At 40.6% G+C, this 16,929-nt stretch overlaps 1 protein-coding gene across 3 annotated transcripts in view; it reads left to right on the top strand.

Annotated features, from left to right (window-relative positions):
* Window positions 1-16,929, top strand: part of PPIL6 (peptidylprolyl isomerase like 6) — a 33,070-nt gene that overhangs the window by 3,567 nt on the left and 12,574 nt on the right. Inside the window, exons 2-6 of one of the 3 annotated variants that reach the window (XM_029943664.1) lie at window positions 629-724; window positions 4,145-4,333; window positions 7,632-7,694; window positions 7,836-7,983; window positions 13,227-13,283. In XM_029943664.1, the coding sequence (XP_029799524.1) occupies window positions 629-724; window positions 4,145-4,333; window positions 7,632-7,694; window positions 7,836-7,983; window positions 13,227-13,283 (553 nt within the window). The remainder of the gene's footprint in view (window positions 1-628; window positions 725-4,144; window positions 4,334-7,631; window positions 7,695-7,835; window positions 7,984-13,226; window positions 13,284-16,929) is intronic. The other 2 variants (XM_029943662.1, XM_029943663.1) reach the window with 2 other exon arrangements.

Raw genomic sequence — 16,929 nt, 5'->3', positions numbered from 1 at the left:
TGTGTATCAATAAATTAAAATAATAACATTTATGTATTTTAGCTAAAAGTATCTGTCGAGAGAGGAGGTGGGGAGTGGGTGAAATAGGGGATGAGCACCAGGTTACATATGGAACTGCTGAAGCCTTATACTGTACACCTGAAACTAATAAAACACTGCAGTGAAAGTAACATTTTCTTTTCATTAAAAAAGAAAGTTTAGATCCACCGAGGTTTAGTAACAATTTAATTTAGGACAAAACTGGTTCTAAAAGAACATGGCAAATCACAAAACTATTGGCATAAACTCATTTATTTGTTCATTTGTTCATTCATTTGCTATATATGGATGGTCTGCTATGTGCTAGATGTATGGTGGAAGTACAGGAAAAGTAGGACATAGTCTTGGCCCTCAAGAAGCTTACATTCTACAAGCGAGAGACATAGCCAGAGTCCCTGTGTGAACTGGGGAGTGACTTCATGGAGCTCAGCACAGGGGCCTCTGGGAGCAAGCAGGGGGCATCTAAGTCCGATTGTGTGGCCTGGGTATCCACTGTGTGAAACTTCTTGAAGCCCCCATAAAAACTGGGGGGAAGTTATTTCTACCTTAAAAGAGAACTTATGTATAATTATTCTGTTTTGAAACCTAGAGTCTAAAGAGTAATTACCCATCCAAATTTGAAGATCCTATAATAGTTCCTCTTCAAGAACTTGCATGGGATCGATATCTACAGGAGAAAAAACAGGTAAAGGATATTCGGGATATGGGAAATGAGTTTTGCCCACAGTTTTGCCTAAATGATTTACCTGTGCATTGTTTTGGAAAAACTGAAGCAGTAATTTTAGAGCAACTAGATTTGATTTCTCTAAATCGTATGCTTTCCCTAAATCATTTCAATCATTTACCGGGATGATTTTAAGAAAAAGTAAAACATTTACAGGATTGTCTTTTGAAAGCTTTGTAATAAAGGTAAGTTTTACACTCTCAGTGCTGCTATTGATCCCTGCTGATGGCTAGCCCTCTCCCACACACGTCACATACTCACACTTCCTGTGACCCCTTGGCACCCTTGGCCCTTACTGTGGAAGTATTGGTGGCGTACCGCACAGACAGCCAGGGGCTGTGTGAGGCTGTGACCTACGGGAGCTCTGACGCCAGGCACCAAGTCCCCATGGGTCAGCCTTGTCTTAATTAAAGCTTCCTTCTCTGCATTCTCCCCACGAACAAGACCCTTGGAGAACCCCAGACCCCAGGGCCAGCAGACTTTGTCCCGGGACAGCAGTTTCCTCCTGGGTGCCAACCCTGAACATTTGGTAATGCTGCCTGGAACATGTGACATTCTGGGTTCCAAGGTGGCACGCGGCCCAGCAGTACTTCATGTCGGAGTGAGGCTGGCATGGGGTACACTTCCTGCTTGCTACCCCCAGCCTGGTCTCCCTGCCCCACCCCATCTCCCCAGTGGCTGATGAAATCCCATTTCCCCTGACCAGAGCAGTTATGATTATTCTGTTCTTTGTTGCGCAAGGATGTCCTGTGATCCTGTGGTTATCATGTAGTGTTGCTTGATGGGACCATTTCACTGTGTGGTCACATGACTGCTGCAGGACTGAGTCAAGAATACCATTTGTTAAGTCTCATACCATTTTCTTACCCATAATATATTTTCACTGGAATTCAGATAGAATAGTAGCAAACATTTAGGGTCATATGGCAGACACTATTCTCTTGACTTCGGTATGAATTAACGCCAATCCTTACAACAACTAGGGTGACCAGTGGCCCTGGTTTGCCTGGCTCTGAGAGGTTTCCTGTGATACAGGAATGCAGTGCTAAGCTGGGACAGTTCTAGGCAAACTGGGACAGCTGGTCAGGACAGTGAGCCACCTTAACCTAAAACAGTATGTTCTTAATTTTTATCACCAAACTACTTACACTGCCTACCAGTATCATGCTCTCCAGCTACAGGAAAGCCAGGGTCTCATGCTCTGTGGTCTGCGCCCGCTCCTCTTACAGATTCCCACCGTATTCTTAAAGACTGGTGTGCACTTCATTCCATAGTTTCCCGCCATTTCAGCCTGGGTTACTGACCTTGGGATGTTTTGTGTTCTCTTCCTCCCGCTTTTCTCATGAGGCCTGGATGACGCTTTCTCCATAATCAACGCTGCTTCTTTCCACCTGTTCTTTATTCCCTCTCCTTCCTTCCTTCCATCTCCCACCCTCTTCTCTTGGGTACTTGTCACCTTAACTTTCTTGTTTCAGGCCAGTACTTGTCCTTCTTCAGTGTAAGCATTGTGCTTTGCGTCACATGTAGTACTTCTTAGCACAGTCGAGGTTAGGTATGAGCTGGCCTTAATGCTTCAGCAGAACGTAATGCCACCCTTAGCCCTCTGGGCCTTTGGAAAGCCCTTTCTCTCCTCTCGGAAAAAAAAAGGCAACATCTTACACCTCAGTGCTGCAAAGCCACGGAAACCACGGGTCCAGCCCACTGTCTTGAGACAGGTGAGGAAGCCTGTTGGTGTACAGAAGACACACGGAGACAAGACATCCGTGTCACCAGCCGCTGAGTAAAGTGCTCCTTCTACTGCATTCCTCCCACCAGGCTAACTAGATGTCCACGTTAGCCAGGCCCAGGCTAAGCAATATCCCTTTTCGAAGTTTTACATTCTATAAAATGTGGTAACACGAATATAGCTAAACAGTTAAGGACTCTTGACCCACAGGCTCTATGAGTAATGTAAAGTCCTGCATGATCAAATGTATTCTTTTCCTCAAACCAGGTTTTGGTTATGGGCACGGGCAGAGGACATGAAATCTGGGAGAAGAGCTGGGAGCTGAAGCAAACTGCTCCCCAAACAGCATTCCTCGAAGTGTGGTCTCCAGACCAGCAACGTTAGCATCTCCTGAGATGCTGTTACACATGCAAACTCTAGGGCCCCATTGCAGAATCAGGAACTATGGGTGGGACTCAGGGATCTATAATTCTGCCTGACTGCTAAATTTTGAGAACAGCTGTCCCAAATGATTCATGCTTTTGCCAGGACTGGCCCTGGGTAATAATAAGCCAGATCTCTTCAGAGCGGGGATTACTTAGTGGCCACACACTGGAGTTTAGGAGGTTGACCATTGGTGTGTGGATGAACACATGAATGCACTTCATTTTAAGGGCTTAGGATTTCAAAGTGTTGGCAAACGTGAGCTCTTTCCCTCAGTGCCCCTGGGGTGCACTAGAAATCCCTGTGGGCCCCCAGGAGGCATTTCCTTACCCTGACCCCTCTCCCTCAAAAAAGCATTCTTTTCATCCTTGACACTGAAAGTCATGTGTTACTCAGAGCTCCAAGCCCTTCCAAGTGTGCACACAGTAAACTGCACTTCACAAACGAAGCCAGAGACTGCATTTTGTTTTCAAGTTAACAAGTATACCATGCACACAGATTTTTACTACCAGATAACGATTTACCTTCTATGACTACCGTTAAAAACTTTTTTTTAAAGTTTATTTATTTATTTTGAGAGAGAAAGAGCATGGGTAAGGAGCAAAGAGAGAATTCCACAGAGCCTGGTGCAGGGCTTGAACTCATGAACCGTGAGATCATGACCTGAGCCTAAATTAAGAATAGGACGCTTAACCAACTGAGCCACCCCGATGCCATTATTTTTTTTTTTTTACTGTACCATTTTTAATATTACTTTTAGGCCATTTTTTTGCTTTCAATGATGTCAGATTTTTAAATATGTTCTTAAGTTCTATTTGAGAACAAAATTCTAAAAGATGGCAAAAAATTATTTTTTAAAAAAGATTAGGTTAGGGGTGCCTGGGTGACTCAGTTGGTTAAACACTTGACTTCAGCTTAGGTCATGATCTCGTGGTGTTTGGGTTTGAGCCCTGCGTCAGGCTCTGTGCTGACAGTTCAGAGTCAGGAGCCTGCTTTGGATTCTGTGTCCCCCTCTCTCTGCACTGTGCCCACTTGTGTGCTCACTCTCTCTCGCTCTCTCCCCCTCCCTCACACTCTTTCTCTCTCTGTTAAAAATACATAAACATTTAAAAAATTAAAAAAAAATAAAGATTAGGTTAAAGAGTCAATCTCAAGCTCTGGCCTATGGGTTTAGCAAGGTTGGTTACTCCACTTCCCCCACCAATACAGCTTTTTATCCTTTTTCTTTATAGGAACTCAAGAATGAGATCTGGGAATATTCTTCCTACGTGATGTGTTTCGTTAACAATCAATTCCTGGGTGATGCATTTGATTTTCAGAAATGGGCTCAAAAGATGTGGGATATAGTTGATTTTAAGACCCCTGAACTGTATGAGGCACTTACTGTGGATTATTCTGCTAAATTCTTAAGAGATACCAAGGCAAGTTACACTACTTTTTATCACTTTTTTTTTAATGTTTTATTTTATTTTTGATACAGAAAGAGACAGAGCATGAGAGGGGGAGGGGCAGAGAGAGAAGGAGACACAGAAATGGAAGCAGGCTCCAGGCTCTGAGCTAGCTGTCAGCACAGAGCCCGACGCAGGGCTCGAACCCACAAACGTGAGATCATGACCTGAGCCGAAGTCGGAGGCTTAACCGACTGAGCCACCCAGGTGCCCCTACACTACTTTTTAAAGAAAAAGAGTGGAGTCTTTGATCATTTGTATTGATTCAGCATTAATTACTGATATCCTAATAAAGGAATATAAATAGTAGGAGACTAGGTTTCCAGTTTCTCAATGACCTCTAATTCAATTGCAAAGGATTATACATAATATTGCAGGGTTTGGCTCAGTGGTGAGTAAAGCAAGCATGTCTCACGGCAGGCAGACTGCATGGAGCGGGGGGGGGGGGGGGAGACGTGTCCCTGTTCAAACATTTCTATTCCGCATTAGAGATTTATACATTGAGTATCCATTTTAAAACACAAAGACACCTCCCCCTGCTCAGAGAAGGTCCAGCTTATTATCCACTCACCCTTCGTATGAAACATTTTAATTAGTACTTTCTAACACCTAAGTGAGAGGTACTGCACTGAGAATGGAAGTTCAGTTGAGAAGAAAGGTGACATTTTAAAGCATGACAGGTGGGCAGCAGCTGGACCAGGCAAGCTCTGGCCCTAGGGGGTTTCCGAGGGCAAAGGTCAGTCATGAAGCCTAAGGTCCAGGAGAGTGAGAGACAGACACAGGGCAGAACGGCAACAGAGGTAAAAGTACTTGGTAATTTTGCCCAGGAACTTTGTTATAGTAACAAGCACATATGCTGAAGATCATTTCATGCTTATAGTTGCCTATGCCCATGGGAAGGCCCAGGGCTAGGATTTTACAATGCTGAGCAGTAAAAAGGCAAAGACCTTGCATTGTTTATCCTCTCTTAACTGTACTGCCTCACACAAGATCTGGAGCTCAGGGAATGTCTGCCTGAATAAACAGTGCACTTGGAAAATACTGGAAACTGCGAGGTATGGGGAGGAATTGAATGTTCACAGTAGGACAAGGGTCCCAAAGGACAGAGTGCATGGCGTACTCAGGGAACGGCAGGGGACAGCAAGGAGGCCACGATTAATAGGAAATGAGGCTGGGAAAATGAGAGTACTAGTCACCAACAATACCAAACCACTCTGATTAACGTAAGGGAAAGAAAGGTATGCCTGGGAAGGATATTGGTAACCTCATAATTGGCAGGAAAGCCGGACAACCAGGTTTTGGAAAACAGGTGGAAGGCCTGGCAGCAGGAAAACGTGGCCAGAGTCAAGTCCCAGAAATGTGCAACTCGGATGCAGCTATGGGTGCCCACCGGCCCTGGGTTCACACTGCCACCTTCTCAACTGGGGTCTCTGCAGCGCTCCCTGAGATCCAAGGCCCCAGGCAGGAGCGCCTGACTAATCCAGCCCAGGTCACATCCCTGTACCCCAGCTCTCACCAGAGTGAGGAGAGGGAGGATCTGGCCCCTTTAGTGTCGTTAGGGGATGGTGGGTCCCCGTGAGGTATTCCCCAAAGAGGAAAGGTATTCGGATGTTAAGGAGGGGGGAAACAAGCAAACAAAGGCGTCCACTAAGAAAGGTTGTACTTACTGTCCTTTCTGAACTAAAGAGTTAGATTTTCCTCTGAAGGGAAGCTGAGCCAACAGAACTTTTCATAAAGAGTATGACATAATCTTGCTTTCTTAGAAAAAGTTTTAGGGCAAAAACAGGGTGGAGTGGGGAAAGCTTGGTGGCAGGTTGACCACTTGGGAACACTGCTATAGTAATGTGGACTAGAGATAATAACAGCCTGAATTAATGGCAGTGAGGGAGGAGGACTTTGATTCCAGAGAAAAACCTTAGATTTTCTGTGCAGAGGTGAGATTTTTCGTGCTGCGGGACTTGCTTACTTCAGGGTTGGACCGATATACCAGGCAATGACGTTTGCATGTTTGGCTGCAAACCACCACATCAGCTGGTGGTGTGCTCATTTGCTCTTCATTAGAATTTTCAGAATTCTCTGCTCTTGATAACTGCATAAAGATAATATACTGACTAATATATTGACACAAAGGGAAGTTTAGTGATGCCTGAATGGACTTACCCATTTCATAAGTCAATCGTAATTTCCAATATATCCTCTTTTCTCCAAAGCCCATGAAGTTTACTATATTATGCTTCATGATAAAGTTGTAATATTCTTTTATAACTAAGAACTTGTAGTACAGAAGCTGACAGGCACAAAAAAGTTAAAATTATAACTACTATGGATATAATACTTCATTCCTGGATGCCAGATAGCACAATATTAATACAGTTTTTTAATTAAAAAAAAAGTTAAAGTGACATGAAGTAGTGACAATGATACCCTATAGCTGATTTCGTCTATGTTTCCTAAATTCTTAAGAAATAAGGCAGGGCACGTTATGTAGCTTGTTAAATCAGGTGGCATTTTTGTGCATGAGAATGGTGCCCAAGATCTGGAATGTACCCTATGTGCTCTGCTCCGCAGATGAATGCTACCACAATGGAGACTGGTGTTTTCATTTTAGATGCTCCTTTGTAGAGCTAGACAAGGTCACACAAATGTTAGCTGTCTCTACCAGAAAGGACATCAATTGAAAATAAGAGGGGGGCATCTGGGAACATAAAGGCAGAATTGAAGACAACAGCATCTTGTCTTCCTTTCCCTGAGGCCCCTACCTCCTCTGGATATGGCGTCCCTGTTTTCCCACTCAGACAGGATGTGTCCTGACTCTGGTTACCTACTCTGTGCTGACTCTGAAAAACCAGAACATACGGCAACCAAATCCATGGCTATCACATTGGATGCTTCCCAATATTACTCAGGATAGAAAATTCCCAGTCTGTTTCTTGTCCCCCACCAAGGGACCAACTAGTGTTCCTTCCTACACCTAGCTTGCACAGTAGGGGATATCTAGGTCACATGTTCTCGGTCCAATGTGACAGGTTAATGTGATTCAAAGCTTCCTACCCCAGGGTTTTAGCAAGTGTATTATTTAGGTTGTAAAGACTTCATGTAATCAAATGGAACACACTTCCTTAAGTCATTCTTTTAACTTTGCTATTACCTTATCTACTGTTAATGCTTTTGAAATCTTATCACCAAAAACATTATTCTGTGGTAGTTTCATTTCTAAAACTTTCTTCTAAGACATTGACCTGCATTATCTTTTTCTCCCTAATTTTAATAGCATGATTTTGTGTTCTTGGACATTTCTATTGATTTGCATCCAATTGGAAGGTTGATTTTTGAGGTAAGATGTTTTTTTTTTGTTCTTTCTTTTTTTACTTATTTTTGCTGTTGTTTTTTTAATAAGTGGGGGGTGGAGGCAGGAATCTGTAACTGTCAAAATATTAAATATCTAATCTTTGAAACCTCTTATCTTTATTTGCAGCTATACTGTGATGCATGTCCCAAAACATGTAGAAACTTTCAGGTCTTGTGCACAGGAAAAGCAGGGTATTCTCAACGTGGCATCAGGCTACATTACGTGGGTTCAATTTTTCATCGAATAGTACAGAATGGTTGGATACAAGGAGGAGGTAAGTTTAAAATCTTAAATGCATTTTAATTGCAATGTCAAATCAGAATGTCTAAAGTTATATTTATCTACCTTTCTGAAATGCATGTAGAATTATAAACATTTAATTTTAGGTATTTTATATATTGAAAGGATATTTTATTGGCCAAATGATTAAGATATTCATATTTTTTAAAAATGCCCCAAATTTTGAAATAAACCCACCTAAAGTTTTGTCACCCAGAATATTCCAAATTAAAAGGGTTAAGGTTAAGCATCGACTCTTGATTTCAGCTTAGGTCACAATCTCATTATTTCGAGCCCCACATCAGGCTCCTCACTGACAGTGTGGAGCCTGCTTGGGATTCTCTCTCTCTCTCTCTCTCTCTCTCCCTGCCTCCCCAACTTGCACATACATGCGCATGTGAGTATTCTCCCTCAAAATAAATAAACTTAAAAAAATGATATAAGAAATACAACATTTTTAAAAAGTATTTTTTTTATGTTGAGAGGGAGAGAGAGAGAGAGACAGAGAGAGAGAGAGAGAGAGAGAGAGAGAGATGGGCAGGGAGAGAGGAAGAGAATCCCAAGCAGGTCCTGCACTATCAGCTCAGAGCCTGGGACAAGGCTCAATCTCAGGAACCTGCAAGATCATGACCTGAGCAAAAATCAAGAATCAGACACTTACTCAACCAAGTCACCCAGGTGCCCCAGGAAGATAACATTTTTAAAATCAAAATATGGGGATACCTGACTGGCTCAGTCGATAGAGCATGCAACTCTTGATCTCAGGGTCATGAGTTCAAGCCCCACATTGGGCATGGGGCCTACTTAAAAAATTAAAATATAATTTTAAATGCTCACCTAAATTAATAGGAGTACTTAGAAAACACAGTGATTTTAAAAGACATTTTTTAAATCTTTCAAAAGATTTTAAAAGATAGGAATTTGAAAAAAGAATGAATAAATGGAAAACAACTTATTTCTTATAAAAAATGTTATGCTGTTACAATGTTAAATTAAGAGCAAAAGCATTTTAGTCTCCATTTTTGCTTTCTTTTCAAGTCAATCCTTTGACTTCACACAGACTAGGTTTCTGACTAACAGCACAAAATTAAATTTTGGAGGCCTTTTGGGAGGTTTCCTTTTGGGAATAAATCAGGCAATAATTTAAAAATACTTGGCTTAGTTTGTAAGTAGATTTCCTTGAACTTGATGAAATATACAGAGGCTTAAATTAATAGTGTTTATTTTTCTACAATCTGGAACATGCTGAGGCTGATGAGAAAAATGTAGATTTAATCAAAACATTTTTATGTAAATCAACTATTTTTCCCTCAGTTTCTCTATAATGAAATCACACCACCCATATTGTTATCTAACCTCATTATTTTCCAACTCCATATATATATATATGTATATATATATATATATGGTATGTATCTTCCTATGTCAATAAACATAAACATATACAGTTTTTAGGGTCCACCTAAGTTTTCACCATATTGCTGTACCGAGTTATAGTTGGCCCTTGAGCAGTAAGGGGTTTGAACTATAGGGGTTCACTTATACACAGTACTATAAATGTATTTTCTCTTCCTAATAATTTTCTTAAAACATTTTGTATTCTCTAGTTCACTTCATTATAAGAATACAGCATATAATACATATAACACACAAAATATGTGTTAATCCTCTGTTTACATTATGAGCAGAGCTTCCAGTCAACAGTAGACGACTAATAGTTAAGTGTTGACCGAGTCAAGGTTATACGGGCATTTTGAACTGTGCAAGGGTTGGCACCCGCACCTCGCATTATTCAAAGGTCAGCAGTAATGAATTCCCCACAGGTGAACGTTGCGATCGTTTTCAGGTATTTGTTGGTATAAAACCATCCTCAAGGGACCAATATCGGGGTCTCCTGAAACTTAATTTAGTGTTGCCAATTATGTGCTGGGCTCTCAGATGCTATGCTCTTTGTTGTTTTGTTTTTGGGGTTTGGTTAGAGGCACCCCCTTCCCCTCCTGAGCCCCAGAGCTAGATTTGAGAAACATAGGTCATGTTACTTGTTTGTTTACTTATTTGAAATACAATTTCCAAATAGTAAAATGCATAGATCCTGGGCCATGATTTCAAGTAATGAGGCAGCAATGTTAAGGACAGTTTGGAAACAAATGCTGATTACTAGATTCAAATCCACCTGACACATACAACTTGTACCACTTGGCACCTAGGCACTTAGCATCTCTGAATCAGGTTCTTAATCATAAAATGGGGAAAACTATAGTATCACAGATGTGGTGAGGATTCAGTGACATAGTATATAGAGAATACCAAGCTCTATAAACGTCTCGCTTCACATCTCAGATACCCCCAGGGCTGGGGAGAATTTTGGAATATGGGAGCTAAAAGTGGTTTCATGCTGTGCCTGAGCATGCTTCCCGATGCTACCGCTTGCCCGATGGGACCAGCAGGGCCTACACAGCCTGCATTACCACCAGCCTCATCTCATCCTCAACACCTCCCCTGGCTCTGCTCCACACTGGCCTCCTTGCTGTCTCTTAGGTGCATCAGACATCCCTGTGCTTGAGTCTTTGGCTGTTTCTTCTGCCTGGGACACACCCCGCCGGGCTCTGCCTCCAGATGGCCCCTTGCTTCAACCTCCAACCTGTTTCAGATTTTTGCCCAGAGTTCATCTCGGCAAGGGCCACCCCACCATCCTATTTAGAATTGCCACTTTCCTATCCACACAGGTCTCTGTACCCTCTTCCCTGCCGCTCTCCTAGCCTCTTTTTATGTTTTTTAAATGTTTATTTTTGAGAGAGATTGCGGGGGAGGGGCAGAGAGCAAGGGGGACAGAACCTGGAGAGGGCCCTGAGTTGTCATTGCAGAGCCCCATGTGGCACTCTTGACCTGAACCAAGTCAGATGCTTAACTGATCGAGCCACCCAGGCGCCCCTTATTTTCATTTTTAAAATCAAATATTTTATTTTTTCTTCATAACACTTTTCATCACTTGACGTACTATTACATACTTCTTAGAGAATTTGTTTAGTGTCTGTTTCTCTCCACCAGACTATAAATAAGTTCCATAAGGACAGAGGATTTTATCTATTTTGTTCACTGTTCTATCCCTGGATTCCAGAACAGAGCCTGGTATTCCGTAGGTGCTTAAAAAATATTTGTTGAAAGCCTGAATGAATAAATGGGTAAATAAACAGGAAGCATATATTCGAATTATTTCTAAAGTACAAAGTGAAAGAAGATACCAAGTCATGAAGCCACTTTGAGGGGACTCTCTGTGACTCCCATAAGGCCTACTGCCTTCCTAAGGAGCTGTTGAGATATAGCCTAATACATTTTATCATCACCACCAACATCATCATATTAAATATGATGATGGAAAAGATGATGATGATGAGTAGATGCACCCCATTAGCAGGCAAGGCTGTGCAATAATGGCCACTGATGACTGAGCATGACATTCTGCCAGGCAGTGCACTAAGTGCTATGAGTAGAACATGATTTTGTTTAGTTCTCGGAATTTACTGGGAGACACTTACCATTATTCCTGTCTATACTGATGACGAAACAGGCTTGGAAAAGGTAACTAACATCAAGATTTAAATCAAAATCATCTGATTTTATTTTTGAAGATTATTTGTTTTATTAGAGAGAGAGAGCATGTGCCAGTGGTAGGGGCAGAAAGAGAGAGAGAGAGGGAAAGAGAGAATCCCAAGCAGGCTCCATGCTGCCAGCACGGAGCCCAATGTGGGCTTGATCTCATGACCAGGATCCTGACCTGAGCTGAAATGAAGAGTCAGACACTTAAGCTGACTGAGCCATCCAGGTGCCCCATCATCTGATTTTAAAGTTTACTTTGAACCACTATTCTGCATTGCTGAATTTTTTGTCAGAAGTACAGAAATAATATAAGATATTTAAGGCTGAATTCAAGTACTGACTGAAATGGTGTCAATATAAAATATTTATCTGGGAGATGTGAGGAAAAGATCAAGAGGAATGGTGGGTGTTGGAAAGACAGGGCAAAAGAGTGTTACTGATGTTCAAGCGAGTTAGTCCGGGTGCAGAATCACGCACAGATTTGTCTGAGCAAAGCAGACTCTAAGATCTGAAGGAACTGGGGCTGGGGGAACCTTCAACTTCCCCGTTTCTGGGTTTAGCCCTCAGCCACTGCAGCGCGCTCCTGACAGGTACTGAGGGCTCTGGCGTGAATCATGAGGGAGCCTCAGGAGGAGGAAGGTTGAAGACTTCAGGCTTACCAATTGACTTCTGAGACAATTTTGTGAATGTAATTTAAATGCTACATGCCTGTACTGAATAAAGGATCTCCGTATGCTTGCTGTTGCATCTGATTAAAAAAAAAAAAAGCACACTTTTATACAGGTAAATCACTCACACTGAGTTAAGATGGCACAGTCTTTCGACAGACATGTTCCGTACACTGAACTCAAGGAGGGTGAATGAGAGAGCAGAAGAAGTAAAGAGGTGCTCACAGGGAGGCTGGGTATTCAGAACTGAGAACTTGATTTCCACCCGAGTCCGCCATTTGCATTCGCCAGCTTTGTTTCCCTTCTAGCTGTGGATAGGGAAAAAGTAACTTGTGCCCGGAGGATGTGATAGCAGAAGCCCTGACTAAGGCAAAATATGAACCTGGTAGATATACTGCAAAGTGAGACATCAAAAATACTTTTAAAAATACCCACTTCATTAAATTATAAAGGAATTTCATTTCCTAAATACTGGCTAAATGAATGATCACTCTAGGGTTCCAAGGAATGAAAATCTGAACACTGATTATTTTCACAGCAGCTATTTTTCTTCCTGGACCTTACTGTTCCTATTCCATTCTCTCAGTTTCATCTTTCCATTTTCTTTAAAAGCAAGATGGACTATGGAATAACCTGTAGAGCAAGCAGAATTTATGTGAACACGCTTCCTTTAAATTGTGGCCCCAATTGTAATTGAATACTTCATCATTTCAAAGGTTTTGCATTGTAATTTAACCTACCTCAGAGAGTTGTTATCAGGGGAAAAAATAAGATCATGAATGTTAAAATGCTTACAAAATACGACTGAAATCATTATAGTAATATTTTCCTGGTGTAGGTATTGAACAGTCATGTATATTATAACTTACTCTAGTCATTGGTATAAATGGAATTATAATTTAAAGCAACCCCCCCATTACTATGCTCTCTTTTAGTCTCAAAATTCTAATGTTTGTTTATTGTTATTTCTCAGATATAGTAGCTGGAAAAGGAGATGATGGCGAGTCGATTTATGGGCCAACATTTGAAGGTCTGTATCTTTAAATTTTGTCAGTCATGTATCACTGATAATTCAAATCTAACAATACTGGACAATTCACAGCTCGAAATAAAACGGCGTTTGGGATAACATACTAAAAGTGGGAGTTAAAAATGGGATAGGTACCCCAGTCCAATCCAGAACAGATTTGTATACACATTTTTTCCACGTCCCTAGTTATAGTATTCCATTAGGACAACTTCCTAGAATCAGTAATGTAGGGTCAAAGGGAGTTGATCTTTTTAAGGCTTGTAATTTGCCATGCTCATACCCAGAATTTGGTACTTTGATAATCATCCCATTAAGACCGCTATTGGGGATCTTGGGAAGATGGCAATGGTGATGGCATAGGTTTTGAATTTTTTGAAATCCCAACATAAAAACAGACCATACATGTAGACAGGAAAACTGAAAACCCATGGATAACATTTACAACAAAACTAGGTGACAAGATACTCACCTGAATTCTCAAATACAAACAGATGAGGACAAACTACCAACAGCTGCAAAATCTGCATGGGGTCAATATCTGTGTGGGAGAAAGTAGTGCATCTGACGGACTTGAGAACAGGAGAACCCCAAATAGCCAACAGTGGGTGAGTGCAAGGGGTCCCTAGCAAGGTGTAAGAGGTTGGAACAGCCTAACCTCTCTGAACTCTTGAAACTGATCCGAAAGGACACTCTTCCAGGACAGGTCCACAATGAGGAGGAGGAGCCATGAATGGAATCAGAGTCATACAGGATATAGGGGCAATGGTGACAAAGAGGGAGTGGGGACAGAGCCAGGTGATCTCCAAGAGCAAGTGCCATAGTTCTGAACACGATGTGAAAACAACAGAGGGAGATTTGTGAAGGTAGAAAACCTACCTTCCTTCTAAAACCACACCTCCTTCTAAACATTTAGGAGTCCTAATTTTATATAAAAATAGGCAACAAAAATTTCAGGGTTATTTGAAGAAATATAAGAATAAGGAGTAGAGGAATATCACTATGGATAATGAAAATACACTGGAAAGACATGCTTAGAAAACAGATCAAAACTGTAAAAGTTTCAGGATGAGCCATAAGACATTCAGAATAGCTTACAAGGCAGGAAAACTCATGCATAAGATTTAGAAAAACTTAGACCTGAGGTTACAGAACTAGGAAACAATTAACAGTAAAAGAAAATTTCAGGAAAAAAAAACAAACTGGAAGGACCATAGGCCAAATAAACATGACCGATAGGTATCTTAAGAGAAGTAAAAGGTAGAAGGAGGGAATATATTTTTTTTTAACAAGAAGAAATGAAGAAAAATAAAAGGGATACACAAGAAAGTAACAAAAAGTAAAGCTAGAAAGAAAAGATCCAACATAGAGGCGATAAGTACCCCTAAAGACTTAAATGAATACACAGGAATAGAACAAATCTTAAGAACGAATATTAAAAAAAACTGTCATGAATTTTAAAAGGATTTGATATTCTATTTTTGGTTTTGGTGGTGGTTCCACGGCTATACACAATTAACTGTCAAAATGGATCAACATGAACATCTAAGATATACACATTTGATTGTATGTTTTTACCTAAAATAAAACTATATGTATAAAAACTAGGGGCACCTGGGTGGCTCAGTTGGTTAAGTGTCTGACTTCAGCTCAGGTCATGATCTCATAGTTCATGAATTTAAGCCCTGCACCAGGCTCTCGGGCTCTGTGCTGACAGCTCTGACCCTAGAGCCTTCTTTCTATTCTGTGTCTCCTTTTCTCTCTGTGTCCCTTTCCCCACTTGCATGCTCTCTCTCTCTCTCTCTCTCTCTCTCTCTCTCTCTCTGAAAAATTAACACTTAAAAATATATATACGTATAAAAGCTTGACACTACTTCTTGAAAGAGAACAGTGCCACCTGATAATATTAAACCAGAACAACCAACACTAAGACATATTTTAGTAACATCATTGGACAGTTCAGAAAATAAAAATTCTTTTGGCAGGTAGGCAAAAAAAGCAAGCGATTTATAAGGAAAGCAAAGTAGGTTATCATATTCTGCGACATCGTATTATTATGCCACCAGAAAATGGAATAATACATTTATGATGCTCAAGGAAATTTTGTATCTAGCCAAACTGAATCTGAATTATAAAGGGCACCCAGACTTTTTAATATGTAAAACTTTAGAGAATAGTGTTATCACAATCCCTTCCTGATTCCAAGGAATGAATTGTAGAATGAGTTTCACACAAGCAAATTGTAAAAGAGATCTCGACGCAAGGATTGGTGATGAGTAGTAATCACAGTGACTTGTGAAACTAAAATCTAATGAGGAATAAAGGGTGAGAGTATGATACGTTATGACTGTATCTTTAGTGTGCCTCTTTAAAACTGGAAGTGAGTAGGGAGAATATATGAAAACCTTTTGACTGGTTTCAGTAATTATACTGGTGATGCCATTATTAATATTGTTATTTTGAAACGTATATGTATAATATGGAAAAAGTAAGTAATTATAGGATACTCTAATTTCATTGTTTTGCGTGTCCTTGAGAATCAGGATTTTCAACGTGGAAGAAGGAAGATGCAAAGGAAATATGATAGTGCTAAGAAGTAAAATATTTTGTATCAGAAATATCAGTTTAAAATCATGCAGTATGTATCTACCTATGTAGATCTGTCCACTGGATTGGTCTACACTGACCAGCCTACTCCACTCCTAGCATTTAGATTGTCGTGTTGAAATGTCATTTCTTATTTAAAGAAACCAGGGCATCTGGGAGAAATGGCAGCCTCCAGTTCCGGGACAGGAAATTACAAAATGAGCCTCGAATCTCATGTTCAGTCTTTCTATCATCAGATAGCAAGAAAGCCATTAAGGATTTACTGGAGTCATGTCAAAGGCCTTGGGAGACAATTTGAAGAGTCTCTCACTGGCCAAAGAGATGAACTTCACAAAGAAACATAATTGTAACTAACTGAAATCCAACAAATATTTTAAATCCATGAGTTCATAATGACAAAATAAAGCCTAAAAGCTTATCCTTGAAGGAATCATGGGAAACAAATTCATTATGTTAAAAACTGATAAATATAACCAAAGAATCAAGCATTTATCTTGTCTTTCCTATATGAACTACACCAAATTATAGATGAGAGAAAATTGCTAGTTATAAAAGCATTCCAATCAATAAATGAGAAGGAAATAATAGAATAGCACCATTTTGCTGCCCCAGTGAAAGAATGGATCTAGGCCTTTGCTATATTGGTATCTACTAACTTAACAAAAACAGAGACAACCAGATATTATGAGCCTTCTGGGGACAGAACACCAAGGGATAGGACACGAGTCTGATTAAGGCTCTGGACCCAGCTGCCAATTTACAGGAAATAAAACCAGTCATGATGTAATATGGCCTTAAAGATCTGCACTATGCAAAATCATGCAATAAAAACTATAGGACTTATGGCAAGAATGAAGTACAAAAAAAAAAAAAAACCACCACAAACCCTTCCTCAGTGACACATTAAAACATATAGTGACCTGATAAAAACAGTAACACAGTTTTACATATATTTTACAGTCAAGAAACACATAAATACGGTAATAAATTTGGTACTGTACCTTGAAAGCTCCTTGATATTCCAGGAAGAGGCGTGGGAAGA

This window comes from Suricata suricatta, chromosome 7, assembly GCF_006229205.1.
Source record: "Suricata suricatta isolate VVHF042 chromosome 7, meerkat_22Aug2017_6uvM2_HiC, whole genome shotgun sequence".
NCBI lineage: Eukaryota > Metazoa > Chordata > Mammalia > Carnivora > Herpestidae > Suricata > Suricata suricatta.
Note: the sequence above shows the minus strand (reverse complement) of the source record. Positions and strands in the feature narration are given on the sequence as shown.